At 47.5% G+C, this 15,247-nt stretch overlaps 6 protein-coding genes across 6 annotated transcripts; 3 read left to right on the forward strand and 3 right to left on the reverse strand.

Moving 5' to 3' along the window:
- Nucleotides 1–23: 23 nt before the first annotated feature.
- On the reverse strand, nt 24–1,107 carry BHQ10_008199 (uncharacterized protein; the record flags this gene model as incomplete). Its single annotated transcript, XM_040880977.1, has 2 exons — nt 24–661; nt 723–1,107. 2 exons carry the CDS (start codon nt 1,105–1,107, stop codon nt 24–26), a joined length of 1,023 nt encoding a protein of 340 aa, XP_040736701.1.
- A 422-nt stretch (nt 1,108–1,529) lies between these two features.
- Nucleotides 1,530–5,757, reverse strand: BHQ10_008200 (uncharacterized protein; the record flags this gene model as incomplete). The annotated part of the gene is made up of 11 exons (XM_040880980.1): nt 1,530–2,215; nt 2,272–2,870; nt 2,919–3,061; nt 3,114–3,372; nt 3,428–3,531; nt 3,581–3,805; nt 3,858–3,929; nt 3,981–4,105; nt 4,154–4,625; nt 4,682–4,870; nt 4,921–5,757. The coding sequence occupies 11 exons, from the start codon at nt 5,755–5,757 to the stop codon at nt 1,530–1,532; spliced, it is 3,711 nt and encodes a 1,236-aa protein (XP_040736702.1).
- Nucleotides 5,758–8,712: 2,955 nt separating this feature from the next.
- Nucleotides 8,713–9,329, reverse strand: BHQ10_008201 (uncharacterized protein; the record flags this gene model as incomplete). Its single annotated transcript, XM_040880981.1, has 4 exons — nt 8,713–8,761; nt 8,827–8,979; nt 9,089–9,195; nt 9,279–9,329. The coding sequence occupies 4 exons, from the start codon at nt 9,327–9,329 to the stop codon at nt 8,713–8,715; spliced, it is 360 nt and encodes a 119-aa protein (XP_040736703.1).
- Nucleotides 9,330–9,575: 246 nt separating this feature from the next.
- Nucleotides 9,576–10,784, forward strand: BHQ10_008202 (uncharacterized protein; the record flags this gene model as incomplete). Its single annotated transcript, XM_040880982.1, has 1 exon — nt 9,576–10,784. The coding sequence occupies one exon, from the start codon at nt 9,576–9,578 to the stop codon at nt 10,782–10,784; it is 1,209 nt and encodes a 402-aa protein (XP_040736704.1).
- Nucleotides 10,785–11,127: 343 nt separating this feature from the next.
- Nucleotides 11,128–13,881, forward strand: BHQ10_008203 (uncharacterized protein; the record flags this gene model as incomplete). Its single annotated transcript, XM_040880983.1, has 6 exons — nt 11,128–11,212; nt 11,410–12,101; nt 12,190–12,243; nt 12,320–12,444; nt 12,526–12,724; nt 12,790–13,881. 6 exons carry the CDS (start codon nt 11,128–11,130, stop codon nt 13,879–13,881), a joined length of 2,247 nt encoding a protein of 748 aa, XP_040736705.1.
- Nucleotides 13,882–14,125: 244 nt separating this feature from the next.
- Nucleotides 14,126–15,055, forward strand: BHQ10_008204 (uncharacterized protein; the record flags this gene model as incomplete). Its single annotated transcript, XM_040880984.1, has 2 exons — nt 14,126–14,339; nt 14,400–15,055. 2 exons carry the CDS (start codon nt 14,126–14,128, stop codon nt 15,053–15,055), a joined length of 870 nt encoding a protein of 289 aa, XP_040736706.1.
- Nucleotides 15,056–15,247: the final 192 nt, after the last annotated feature.

Consider the following 15,247-nt stretch of genomic DNA (forward strand, 5'->3'; position numbering starts at 1 on the left):
ACCTGGTTAGACCAGACATAAGGCTACTCCAACCCAACCATCCTCAGACTATCCTCCCACAACCTCTTCGCAGCATCAACATCATACGCATAATCCGCATACCCCATACTCAACGGCCCCTGACTTTCGTCGTAAGGCGGACTAACCTGCACATTTTCCAACAGTTTACCTCCTGTCCCTTCCCACTCCTTTCCGACAGCCGCCCAAATGGTCGTCGCAGCCCCCTGTTCCGCTGATTTTAGCAAGCTTCTCAGCGTTGCCATCTTCCACATTTGCGCTAACTGTTCCGGTGGTGTCTTTTTGTTGAGGCCCGTTCCAGGAATGAGACCCGGATTCACAGCTGTAGCATGCAGACCCTGCGCCCCGAATCGCCGCTCAATTTCGTTCGCCATATAGACATTCGCGATCTTGGAGTGAGCATATCCCAGCAAAGGCTGATACTCATTGGGTCTGTTCTCGAAGTTGTAATCATCAAACCTTATTTTTGACTGGCGATGACCCGTGGCTGACAGGACGACAACTCTGGAATTGAATTCTGGCGTCGAAGATGCGAGCAGCGCATCCTTGAGCGAGTTGAAAAGCGCAAAGTGGCCGAGGTGGTTTATGCCAAAGTGTTGCTCGAAGCCATCCTTTGTTAGGGCTTTGGGGTAGCCTCTTATTCCTTTTGTACCGGTCAGCCGGGTGTTCAGATATGGGATGAATGAGTTAGGGCAGATACTTACCAGCATTCGTAATCAAAACATTAACCTTCCCACCACTCATCTCCAAAAACTTCCTCGCAGTCTCCCTCACATTTTCTAGAGAATCCAAATTCATCTCCAAAAACTCGACCTTCCCTTCCTTCCCATCAGCAGCAAGATTCTCTGCGACTTCTTTGCCTCTTGCGACGTTTTGGCCTGTGATGTATACATCTGCGCCTGTAGCGTGGAGTGCACGTGCAGTCTCAACCCCGATACCGTTTGTACCGCCAGATATGAAGAATTTTTTGCCGGCTAGGGAGCCGTCAAGGCCTTGGTCGCGGATTATTTTGAGGGCTGTTGGGCGTGCGTCGCCGGGGCCGTTGGGGTTGGCGTGATCGCTTGCGTAGGGGGCTAGGATTGCTGACATTTTTTTCTTATTGTTGTAGTTTTAGTAATATATTAAATAAGTTTTAGAATGTGTTTGATTAAGATGAATTGAGAATCATGAAGTGATGAAGCTGGTTTATATCACCTTGGGGTTTGCTCAGTTCATACTTGACATCTGGAATCCCCCGACTAAGTCCGCGGGGATAATTCGGAGTTAGGGCACGGTTTGACTTCATCCATGGATGTGTCCTTTTTAGAAAAGTTGATATCGCTCATAAAATGTGAAGTTATCAGGTCATATCTCTTTGTTGTATTCGCTTAAAATCTATTTGTTATTCATAAAAGGATCTATTTTTATGTAGTTCTGTAGGCCAATGAAGTAAGTAATGCTACCTGTATACCCGTCGCTTTTACCAAACAGCCTCCCCATTTTCACCCATGACCATGACCAAATGTATACGATCAACCAAACATGTCCGCTAAACCGCCAAGATCAGGTCCATCGTCAATATTGACTTTTGTTTTTTGTTGCCCCTCCATGTCCGCCGGAGCTGTTGACATGTACCGCTGTTGCATAGCGCTACGGGCCTTGCGACGCTCTTCTCTTGTACCGAGAATCTTCCCCTGTTCTGAAATACTGACACCGCGTAGACCTTCGAGCAAGTCAAGGACAAGGGCGCGTTGTTGACGGCCGGATGTTGAGCTCATAAGAGCCGTCTCGGTTTGAGATACGCGCTGCTCGTTCATGCCGGGGAGACTTAGCATAACGGAGCGCGGTGTGGATGTGCTGGAGCCGTATAGCACCCATATTGATGCGATGAGGGTTGCAAGGTCGCGTTGCATATCGACAAAGTACGGCTCATGAACGGAAGTGATGCATGCGCGAAGGACTTCTGTAGAGATAAACTCTCGAATGGTAACAGCTGTAGGTGTGTTGACTGGAGGTGCAAAATCGACTAGAATAGAGCGAAGAACTCTGGTAATGATGCTGCCGCATCTCGTGTCTCGCATGCGTAGAGCATGGGTGCAGAACATGAAGACAGGCTCTAATATGGTTGGATTAGAGAGAACAAAGTGTCTCATGGAGGTTTCCAGCGAAACCGGCGGCTGTGGTGCGCTTGGATCATCGCTAGTAGCTGCATCTGGATCTTTGAAAGATTAGTTGGCAAGACTTTGAGTATAAGTACGTTGATTTCAAACTTACCACCTCTTTGAGGGTCCAGAAGACTAGCCACCATGATGACCGCCGAATAGGTCAACTGCCGAAGGATGCTTTCATCCTTCATTTCCTCAGTCAAGTCTCCCTCAACAAGACCAGCTTTACGTTGCTCAATATTATCCCACTCTTCAGTAACCTTTTTGTCGACTTGCTTGAACAAGGTACTGATCATTGGTGGTAAGAATTGCTCACGGAATTGGACAGGGCAGTCATCAATAAGACAACGAGAAATATTCAGCAGAATAGAAAATTGATGTGACGATAAATGTGTCGAGTCCTTGAAAAGGGCCTCTGACAAGGGTCCTGGTAGTTCCTCAAATCCGTAGAAATATTGTCGAAGTCGACTCATACTGAATAGCATTGAGTAACACGACTCTCGTACAGCTCGAACTTTGCCTCGAACTGAAGAGGCAAACCCTTCTAATGTGGCTTTCGACGTAGTGATCTTGGTGTAAAAGTCATCTCGGCTTCCAGTAGAGATTCCGGCTTGCCAAAATCGATCCATAAGTATCCGACCGACTACAACCCTCATATCCTGAGAAAGGCTGCTCCAATTCGAGGGGTTGTGAAAGGCATGTGCATGGCTTAAATCATGTTAGTCGGACGAAAGCCAAGGATCATGAATTACATACCCAATCAACTGCAATAACGTAGGCAGAATGGTAGGGATTACGTCCCGCCAGAGAGCACAACCAAGTTCATACGCAGCATCAGTCCGCTTGAGCTTCTCAGTTGATACTGCAAGCAAAGTTTTGGTTCCTCGCAAAGGGAGTTGCTGTTCTCAAACATTAGAAAGACATATGACTGGATTCTTTGGGTTTGCATACCTGAAACCGTCGAGCAAGTTCTGCTTGAATATCTTTTCCTACAGTATCCAACGACACAGCCGACCAATCTTCGATACTTGCTGCCTGTTTGCTTTGCATGTATGGGCCTACTTTCTCTAGACCCAGTAGCTCGCAAAATCCATTAAAGGAAGACGACATATTTCTAAACTCTTCATTTTGCCAAGCAGTTCGAACGGGTTCCATGAAAGAATTGAGTCTGTCCTCGCGAACATGAGGATCAACATTCTTTGTACGTTGTCTAGATATGATGTTAGCAATGAGTGAATTTATGTCTCGAGTAAGTGGTGGCCTACGTGATGATCAATAAGACCGAAATGAGCTCAGTCTGCAGCTTGTCGTCTAATTGATGCGCAGCCGCAATCTCCCGTATCTTCGGCTCTAGCACATCGTAGAACGTCTGTGAATGTCAGCGCAAAGCTCATCTATCATCGTTTATTTGTACTCACAAAGAAGTAATCGGCATAACGCATTGACAGCCTACGCAACTCATGACTCGCCAAACTATGAAGTTCTCTGACAGCATCCGAGTAAGCTGGGTATTGCGGCTGCTCTTCGAGATGGGTCATCAAAATATGTTCCAAAACTTTCAACGCAAAACTTGGTGTTTTGTCGAGAGCCTTTGAAGATATATCAACAACGAGTCTTATGACTCTCTGTTTGAGTATGGGGTCCTAGAAGCTCATGAGCATCGCGTGTCTTGATATCCAATTGATGACGGCCTACCTCAAAATTCCTTTGCATTAAACTCATGGCCCAATTCTCAATCGCCTGCTCGAGTTGAGTTCGCTGCTGTTCCTATGTATATTGTTAGTAAATACAATATCATACTTACAATATTGGCCTTACGTCTTCTTGGGGGCTGCGGCCATGTGCTATGATCCACTTTTGATAGCCCTTGAGGGTAGCTTCGACAACAGAGAATTGAGTATCAGCGCGCATAAGTGGAAACGATGCTTTTTGAAACGCTGCGACTGTCTAAATGTTAGCAAAAATCTCTGATTTGAGGTGACTGAACATACCACTGAAGGGCTGAACACCGCTATAGAGATTGTTGAGGTTCTGGTCTACGCCAGAAAGGATATGTGGAATGGCTTCGTAAGGCCGTTTCTGAACGATAACCTCTATCACTGTAGAGCAATAGCGGCGATAATTGCCAACAAATGCGTGACGTTCCGGGATCGTATCTATGTCATCGTTCAAGAATAGAATTGTGGGATCTTCTGAGTCTTCTGGGAGGTTTTCCCAACGAACTAGCCGTTGAGTGCAGATCTCTAACAATGGTGCAATCAAACGTGTAACAAAGTCCATTTGCTCTACTCTTTCCGCTGTGAGCAGTCGTGACCAGGAATGCAATACCGGAATTGAGACCGTCAGACTCTGGTGCCGTAGAACCTCTATAAGAAACTCAAAAAGAAAAGGTATGTCGGTTCCAGTAGCGCTCTGTAAATCAAGATCCTTATCCTCCAAAAAGGCAGCTGCATAAGACATCAGCTGTAGGAGATAGATTAGCAACGGATTGGCTTCAAACAGAGCGATTCTAGACATACCTCTGAGACTTTTTTACTGATATTATATCTTGTCTCGTCAATGTCTGCAGCATCAACAGCTGTCCACTCATATAACTGTCTCAACAGTGCCAGGTGATTCACGTTGTAGATCTGCTCTACCAAGGGGGCGAATTCATCGACGTCGACATTTGATCTGCTGTACAAAGAATGCAAGGCTTCAATCGCGGCCTACAGTCAAGTTAGTCTTTTGTCAGAACTTTATGAATGGTGAGTAATACCAGAAGGATATGTTCGTTCTGTGAAGTGAGACTGCGGCATATTGCCGTAACGATATCGCATGTTATGATAGCTTTAGGTATCGACCAAACCAGTGCAGACCTTAGTACTGCGAGGGCTTTTAAAGTGCAATCCTTGGCCTCGCGTGAGTTGTTGACGCTGCCGAGGCATTCACCGATGAGAATACATATCCTCGAAAGCCATCCGTCATCTAGATATCGAATCTCCTGTCGGTGGTTTTCTCTTTCCGGAAACGTCTCTTGAAACACAGCGAGTGGAGTGAATATTTCGACCAAAGCCCTGTTCAGATCCGTGCCCCTTAAAGACGATGCGGTGTCCTCTCGGTAGAATATATCCTCTGAAAGAGTTTCCAGGATTGACAGCACGATCTCTTTATGAAGAACACTAGCGTTCCACAAGTTGAACAAATCTTGGTCCATACTGTTCCAGTCAATACCCCAACTCCTCTTTGCCACCTCGGCCCAAAGCTGGGCGACTTTGTTGCGATAGTAGCTCGGATCCGTTTGTTGTATTCGCCGAGAGAGTTCCATGATCATCTCCTTGAGCTCCATGATTTGACTGCTCTGCAAAGCAAACCCGGTATGAAGAAGAACGTGGTCAAGCAAGGACAATCCAAAATGCCGAATTAGTGGCGAGTTGTTGATATCCGAGGCAAGCAAGAACCCAGTACGCGCCGCGTGTTCATCTTGCTTTTTTGATTCCAGAAACTGAAGGGCTTCCGCACGCAGTGCATTTGACGACATGGGACTATGGGAGACCTCCAGAGCATGGATGATGTCGGCCATGCCGTCTGCAGTGGCTTGACCACCTGTAGCCATGGCCGATTGTCGGTACAGAATCTGATAATTGGAAACAAGCGAGATCGTCTTTTTTCCCTTTCCTTTTCTTTTTCCGCTCTCAGAACTGCACGGCTGGCATCATCGTGTGCCCTGGTGCCTTCCCGTCTGTTGTTGTTTTGGTGATCCCTTTCCTTCCTCGCACCCTCGCTGTTTGCGAATTGTCCTGCTGGATGTTCGTAATGTACTTCAGCCTCTCCGTAAAAAGCTGATTTTACAAAATTGCAGCTTCCCGATCTGGTTTATTGTGGACAAAACAGACTGTTTGGTCAGTGACGAAAGCGTTTGCTTTGACTGGGGCTTGGCCTTTTTAAATAGCTGGTGGGTCGCGGTCAGATTGGCTCAACGCCTGGACTCTCTCCGTCGAAATCTGAGTCCGAAAAAACGCGTGACAAATTTAAGATGTCCAGAAAGTGAGAGGATTTCGTCTCCCTCCTTCAGACTTACGTCGTGTGCTGGATATTGCGAATCGAATAGATATCCTAAAAATCGCGCAGTGCCGCTATTCGATGATCAAAATATCGGTTGGTGTGTTTTGGTTGCCTCCGGTTCAGTCTGACGAAGGATTCCCAGAGCAAAATACGGGAAGTTCCAACGCGTGACCGTTTGTAGCAAGCGTTATTCGGATCTCAACCCCAGAGCTAACTATACAGGTGAAAAGAGCTCTACAAAAATGGAGCTGCCCGATGGATGTATGAACGAAGCAAGCGTTGACAAGCTAAGACTGATTGGGCTAAGGTCAGGTGGGTCTGTGGCTGAGGTCAGGTGACATACTTGCTTCTATAGCGAAAACCCCCCTTATAAGCACATTTTGTTTTTGAGTTGCTTATACAGTTATTTTCCTTTAAGTCCCATGCCCTAACATGTCTACATTTGACGGTAAATAACATACATATTGTTTGTCAGATATGTACTTGTACAGCTGTATGCACGATCAATTATCCTCTTTGTTCCATGTATTCTTATCCTTTTAAGCTCGTTCCTAGACGTGTGGTATGACTCAGGCTAGACAGTCATCACCGACTGACCATGAACGAATGTCCACTCTACCTGACAATGTGCTACCTCGGAGCCATTCCTCATGCTGCCTCGAACATCTGAATCGATCTATTGAGTGATAGATATGCTATGACTGGATAACTAGTTTCATTTTTGCGATTCGAATGACTCAGCAAGTGATGAATCTATTACATAAATGAGATTCCCCTCGTGCCTGAAATCAACAATCCATTTCCTACATGTACCTACTCGGAACTTTTTCTTTCTGGTACCTATATATGTAGGTACTTCCTGATGCACTACATTCAATATCTTGGTTACTTACAATCAAAGCGCTCTGACTTCAAGATCGGAGCCATGTATTCACTTTATATAGAAATCAAGTCATCTCTGCCAGCTTCCCGACGAACCTATTCTTACGCTTAGGAACCACCTAGATCCATTCCCAACAGCAAGGCTTCTCTGGCATTGACCTGTCATTACCTTTATAGTATCATTGATATAGAATCGTTGCATACCCTCAAGACCAGGCACAGTAAAGATCGAGAAGAATTCTTGAATCCAACTTTCGGTTCCCGGATACTTTTATTACTTCAAACATTCGATCCTTCGTCCAGCGTCTGACAACATTGCTCTATGGAACCAGTGAACGCATAGCTATCAGTTTGAGTACTTGCATCTTCAACTGGCGATTGAAAAGCATCGTCTTGGGCCAGGCTATGGCATTACTCTGGATGATCTTTCCCGAGGGCATTGAAGTGACTGGGAGACCGCGGGGTTTTGTAATCCTGGTGTCTTCCTGCGAGCCATGACGATAGGGAAGAGCCCGAAGACCTTCTACACCTACGCGCCCAGAACTGCGTTAATTACTCCCAGGTGGTCACAAATATGCATTTGTTCCTATTATGGCTCTGAGAGATATATGCAAGCACCAACCGTTCCGATACCCCTTCAATAACACGGACGACAACACTCCTTGTGTCAATCTGACCGCAGAGATCTATTTAGCGGAAGTGGGCTTGGACACGAGTACTGGAACTATCAACCATATATCGTCGTTAGATATCGTACCGAAGGGAGTCTGACTATCAGAAAGTCAGTGCTTCGAGTGTCCTGATCTGAGCTCAACTTCCACATGTGCGTCCAACGACTAGTCGGCCAACACCTGTCACTGATTATGACCGTCACCAGATGGTACAACGTGGGTCAAGGAAAGAGTCCTGCAGAAAGTGAAAAGTCACGTCATATCGGACATGATTCTGAGCAGCCTTATTGCTACAATGTAGGAAGTGGTGCCGTTGGACAAATTTTTGAGGAAGCTCCCGGTCTGTCGCAAGCCCAACTCTTGGATCGCATCACTCCTGTTTTGGTATCGGGACAGTATAAGAACTGGGAAGGAGACTTTGACAACGAGGCTCGGCCTGTCTTCTATTATCCAGGAAAATATGTTCCACAGACATGTCCAGAAGGTGACCGGGTTCAGTCGGAGGACTTGGCAACATAGGTGGAGGGAGACAATTTCGGCAGGAGATGCACATGTCCAAAATCTTAGGAAGTGGTATCTGATGTTTACCTTAAGTCATGGTTGCTGTATGATATTAGAAGCTTCTACCAAGCCTACTTCGTCCCACATATACCTATTAGCTGTAATGCAAAGAGACTGAGAAAGCAGAACCCAATTTTCATTTATCAAAACAACCTTCTAAAAGTTATGTACATCTTTCATCCACACCCTCTTTGCGTGGGTTCTGCGTCCCTCAACCGAAACCGGCAGAAATGGAATCATATTTCTTTACGGCATATGGTTGAAAACCTACAAATAATTGTAACAAACGAAACACGAATCAAACTGTATACATTGCAGAGAGTACTTCAAAATATCCTGCAGTGCATGTTCCTGTGGGTTGGTGTTCTTGGGTTTGAGGTTTTGCGAGTTCACTATTGAGTGACGTTGCTGGGGGTATATGTGAAGCTCGGGCGGACGAATCTGCGAACATGTTGTTAACATCTCCTGAAGATAGTCTAAATTCAAGGCAAAGGAATATATCGCACCTGTCAGAGTGGTATGGGCTGGTCTCAGTGCCGAGAAGCTCCTTCTCACGAGCCTGATCGGCAAAGTGTCGACGGACCTGGTCACGGTCTTCTTCGGCTTGAAGGAGGGGAATAAGGTGGATACGAGACCACATCTTCTCACGGGCGAGTTCACTAAAGAAGTAAACATCATGAGCACTTTATCCAATCGCTGAAACAGTATTTAAAGATCCGTCCGGTTTGTACGTCGGTAGTCGCGACAAATGCGGAAGTGGGCACATACTTCAATTCGCGAACTCCGTAATAATATTTGTAGAAGCCATATCCCATAATCAAATGCATGCCAACGAGGTAGGTGAAAGGCTTGAAACCGCGGGCAGGAATGTTGCGCTATACAATTCACATCTGACCGTTAGCATGGAGACGATCGAGTTTGTGCATGCTTGTCAAAGTGATCGGTGGGAGTGACGAACCTTGTACTGAACAGGGCGATAGCCCCCAGCGGGGGGCATATCCTGCGGCATTTTGCTGGTTTCAATGGATTGATATGAACCCTTGAAATGTGGTTCAATGCTTGGAGAAGTCAAGGCTCGGTCGGTGGTGGTCGGGAAGGTGAAGGGATGATGTTGAGTAGTCACGTGATTGTCCAGAATTATCGCAATGTGATTGGTGTAAGCTTAGTTAAAGTGGGACAATTTAATCAACTCAATTCTTGCAACAAATTTATTTCGCGTTTGAAGTCATTCGCAGTTAATTTCAAGCACGACGCCATGGAGGAAGAAGAAAGACCGAGAAAGCTACAGAAGACGGAGCATGAAGATGGCATTGAATCGCATTTGGCAGAGAATGGCGAACCCATGATGTCCGGGGCATTGATAACTGGCGACGAGCCCGCTGTCGCAGACCAGCAAACTTCCAAGGAAACGATCAAATCGACGCCAACCGCCGAAAAACCCGAAGAGCAATTTAATGATAACGAAAAGCAAGAAGGGGCAACAGGAGAACATGGTACAGCGCAGGCAGTCCCTCTGTCGAAAAGACAACAAAAACGAATGCTCAGACAGGCAAGGTGGGATGAGCAAAAAGAAGAGCGCAAAAAACAACGAAAAGAGAAAAACAAACAGCGCAAGATACGCAAAAGGGAGGAATGGCAACACATTATAGAAGAAAATGGAGGCAATGTTCCTGAGAAAAAGCGATCAGTTCTTGTCCCCATGACATTGGTGATTGATTGTGGATGGGACCATTTGATGGATGACCGGCAGCGGATTTCACTCGGCTCGCAAATCACACGAGCTTACTCGGATAATTCAAAGGCGCCTTATAGGTCTCATTTGGTGATATCTTCTTTTGACAAGTTGTTGAAAGAGCGTTTTGATACAGTGCTTCGCAAAATGCATGAGAATTGGAGGGGGATCAAGTTTATGCCAGAAGATTTTGCGCATGCAGCTGAGCAGGCTAAGGAAAGGATGAAAGGATCTCATGGTGGGCAGCTGGCAGGTGTCTTCGCAGACAAAGGAGACTTTGCGCCTGAGGATGGAGAAGTCATCTACCTGAGCAGCGACAGTCCCAATACGTTGACCGAGCTCAAGCCGTACAGCACATATATAATCGGTGGATTGGTAGACAAGAACGTACATAAAGGAGTCTGCTATCAGAAAGCCATAGAAAAGGGCATGAAAACCGCAAAACTGCCCATTGGAGAATACCTGCGCATGGCTTCGAGACCTGTCTTGGCGACCAATCACGTTGCGGAAATCATGATGCGATGGTTAGAGCTTGGAGATTGGGGTGAAGCCTTTTTGCAGGTCATTCCTCAACGAAAGGGTGCCGAGAAAAGGGCTAGACCGGATGACGAAGAGGACTCTGCTGATGAAGAGGAGTCAGAGACAGCTGCCGCTAATGCAGACATGGCATCGTCAGGCGAAGAGGACGGCGGTGAAGCCGAACAGCTTAAAGACGCCGCTGAGGCAGCATGAAGCTTCTGTATCATATGCACGAAAGGCTGCTGTCTAGGTATTTCATTCAGCGCTCTATGTCGTATCCATTTGACCACCTCTTTTATAGAACCTATCCTTCTTTCACAATGGTGGGAAGCGCTTAGGGCTAACAAAATGCAAATGGCCCACGATTACCCTCATAGGGATCGGAGGATGTGATTTTAATGCTGTCATTGGTGGGTAAAGCACCCTAAACTTTAGTTCTTGTGGAGGCCTCGGGCAGCGTTCGGCATTCTCCGCAGATAAGAACGACGCTCTGTAAACATCATCTAGGCTATAACTCTCTACTTTCACAAGACAGTAGGGACAACCGCTTGCCAACATGAGCGCGGCGCGCCAGACATCCCACGCCTACCCCGCAAAGCGGGCGAAAATGGGCGAGCGAACCATGCTGGCTTGTACGAACTGTAAGCAGCGCAAACTCAAGGTACCATCCAAGGCAGGAGTAGCGGAGATCATTAGACTAGACCTTCTCACCATATACTATATAGTGTGACGGCTTGACCCCTAGATGCAGTAATTGTACCAAAACCGACAGAGGTATGTGTGTGGCTGACTATTCATGTCTGTGCCAGCTCGCTCGTGCTCACTTGACGATTTATAGATTGCTTGGTCGAAGACCCTGCCACGGGCTTGCACCGCCCGCGTGATTATGTGCAATCTCTCGAAGCACGAGTGGCCTATTTGGAGGGACTTTTACAAGAAGCACGGCCAGAGGTCGCTATTGACCACTTTGGAGACCTTGGCCACTCGCAGCACCCCAAACAGGCCGATAGACTGGACTCTAATCTTACTGCTAATGTTGCTCGAGGCGCTGCCACTAGCGCTACTACTACCACTGTTCAACCGCACAGGGTCTCTGGAAACACGCCGATTAGTGTTATTAGTGATGTGCGGTCAACAGAGCCTCACGAAAATGATCTTCTTAGCAATGAGGTAGCACTTCTCTGCCTCGGCGCTGCTGGACGTGAACCGCAGTACTTTGGACCTTCGTCTGCAGTCCACTTTTCGCGCATCGTTAGTAGCACTCTACGTCTACCACGTCGGGGAGGAACGGGCTCGCATTATAGCAACACGAGCGACTCGGGCACTTGCCGTGTCACTGCTCGTTACCAGGGGTTCCCCAACGCAGCTATGATGGCGAAGCTCTCTGAGGCCTACTTTAGCAATATCCACCCGCAGTATCCCTTCCTGCACCAACCGACTTTTAGGGCCATGGAACAGGAGTGCTTGGAAGCTAGCCTGCGCAACAACATTAATGCTGCCAGTGAATCGTCGCTCTTCTTCGTGCTTATGGTACGGCATATCCTTTTCTTCGTTCCCCTTTAGCGTAGATATATGAAAGGGGGGCGATCTATCTGATTTTCACTAATATCTCCCTCAGGTTTACGCAATCGGCTCTCTAGCAGTTGGGCTTAGTGAGGTTGACTCAGCAGAAGTGAGTGCGATTATTCCCATCAATATCATAAGCGGTTCTCTTCGAAATGATCTAATCACATAATCAATTTTCCCAGGGATATTACGCCATGGCCCTTAACTATATCGCCCACCTTCTCGACATGGATAACCTACTGTCTATACAAGCAATGCTTTGTTGTGCAGTATATTCTGTGCGATCTCAGGCTGGAGCCAGTTTATGGTAAGAAATGATTTCTCTCTTTGCTACCCATCTTCTGTACACTATGCGAGGTTTTGGTTGAAAGCTTACATGTTATTTTAGGAAGATATCCGGAATGGCCATGCGGCATTGCGTCGAATTAGGCTATCATCGTAGTATCGAACGATATCGCAACTCGGTCGATACACTAACCAAAGAAATTTCCAAGCGTTGCTTCTGGGTTGCCTACGACATTGATCTTGTCGCATCCTTTATTCTTGGTCGTCCGGCAGGCATATCAGATAATGCTATTGACGTTGAGGTATCCCATTGCATTCCATATCTGCCATCGACATATCCTCTTGCTGATATGCTAATATCAAGTAGTTACCTTTGGATATCGACGACGAATATATCACACGCGACGGCTTGCTATCGCTGCCGAGGCAGAACTCCTCCGACCCTCCAACCCAACTCACAGGTGCCCTCCATTCTATCAAGCTACGACAACTATGGTCCAAGTTCCGCAACAACCTATATCCTACTACGTCACACCGTGAAAGCGATAGCGTCCCATGTCCAAACAAAATTCCAGTTGAGGCCCTGCGCCAGGAACTTGAAGAGTGGCGGGCCACATCTCCMGATAAATTGGAAAACCTTCACGCTCGCCCGCTATCGGTGTTTGCCTCAAACGACTGGTTCGGACTGGCCTACCACTACTCCATATTACTTCTCTATCGTCACTACATCATCGACAGTTCAGAACCTGCTGTTCAAGTGCCGGACTCGCTTTCTCAGGAAAATAGTGAGCCTGACGCCCGTGACCGTGCCTTTGAGATTTGCGCGACACATGCGCGACACATGTGCCTTGGGTACCGGAGGCTGTACCAATCACAGCGGTCACAGATCCAATTCACATGGGGCAGTTTGCACATTTTGTTTCTGGGCGGCTTGACATACCTCTACTGCCTATGGAAGTCATCTTACATCCGTAAGCGTACACGACAGAGCACTGTCATCCAGACATGCATGGCCTGCACAACAGTCCTTATCATAATCGCCGAGCGCTGGAATGAGGCAAGCTCGTACCGTGATATTTTCGAGCTTTTGTCTGAGAGCACCATCACCATGATCTGTGGCAATAGTGGGGACGCAATAAGCGGCGAGAGCTTGGAATTGGCGACAGTGACGACTCTAATGGGCGGCGGTGATACCGGGACTGGAACGAATCCATCTGGCGGTTTTGTTGAGAATGCAACCGGTGGTGGACATATTCCCGCAAATGTGTATGACACCTCTACAACTGCAGATGGTTATGGAGCTGCAGAGCAGATTGGAGGTCCCGATATACCTTTACAGGATTGGATAATGACTTTAGATCACGTTTCTGCGTCAGGAGACTCACAATGGTTGGCTCAGGAGCTACTTCAGGGCATCAAAGATTTCGAAGCGGAGACGAACATTAATTCGCTGAATTGACTTGGGAGCACTGCAACAGCTGCGGAAGATACCGACCACTACACCCAGTGAACGAGTCACCGGATGTTTCCTGGCCTTCCACATCCCCCGCCTTTTTGTTCGGCTCGACCCGGCGGGGCGCCATTTGGGGGGTCTTGTGGGGTTGCGAGTAGATCTTATTGTTTATCTAGATGGGATGAGTAAGAACGTATTCGACACGACTACCTTAGACAATATATCGCACAGCTCACTTCAATAACCAAAGATGTCACCAACAGCAACATCTGCCGTAGACGATACTCAAGCGTCGCAAAAGCCCAAGCCCCTCAAGACGCCTGAAAGGCCGCTGCATCACATTCCTTGGCCGGAAACTCCGCTAGAGCAGAGAAAATGGCAGCTGGAACAGATGGCCGGTGCATTCCGCATCTTTGCAAAACTCGGTTTTGCGGACGGTGCTAGCGGGCATATCAGTTTACGAGGTAGGACGAATCGAGGAGCAATATAGCGGCAGATTCCGACAATTGCTGACATTGTCCCAGATCCCATCCAACCAGAGACATTCTGGATCAATCCGTATGGCGTCCATTTTGGTGTGCTCACAGTTTCGGATATGGTGCACATCGACCGCGAAGGTAATCGAATCGGAGGCGCTGACGCAAGCGTGAATCGCGCAGGCTTCATTATCCATCGAGCAATTCACGAGGCACGTCCGGACCTGCACGCGGCGTGCCACATGCACAGCCCTTATGGCAGAGCGTGGAGCACATTTGGGCGCGGTATCGACATGCTCAACCAGGATAGTTGCATGTTCTACGAAGACCTCTCCGTCTACGCGGGCTTTGGCGGCGTTGTGCTAGCCCCGGAAGAAGGCGTCAACATTGCACGCGCTTTAGGGCCACGGAAAAAGAATATCATCCTGCAGAACCATGGAATCCTCACTTGCGGGGGCTCCATAGCGGAGGCTGCGGCCTTTTTCATCGCACTCGAGCGTGCCTGCCATACCCAGCTGTTGGTCGAATCGTCGACGGCCCCGACCAACGTCGGCGGTGCTGTCTCGGGCCTGTCCAAGACCTTGGTCTCCCATGAGGAGGCCGAATACACCAAGAAGGGTACGGGTACGCCTGAGGTCATGTACATGCAATTTGCGCCTGAGTATCAACTCATCTTGAAGGAGACAAAAGGCGATTTTCTTTGATTCGAGCATTTCTACGGCTGTATAATAAAATCACTTCTCTTGCGTCGTAAAGGGGTGCGATTAGTTTTCGAGGCAAGGAATTTGGTATTCACGTAACGGATTTATATTCAAATGCTGAGATTCAGCTTCTGCGCCCAGTAAAACGTCACCTGAAGATATTGAGGATCCTTTCGTAGAATACTTTCACTTAAC

This window comes from Talaromyces amestolkiae (assembly GCF_001896365.1).
Source record: "Talaromyces amestolkiae strain CIB chromosome Unknown scaffold18.1, whole genome shotgun sequence".
NCBI lineage: Eukaryota > Fungi > Ascomycota > Eurotiomycetes > Eurotiales > Trichocomaceae > Talaromyces > Talaromyces amestolkiae.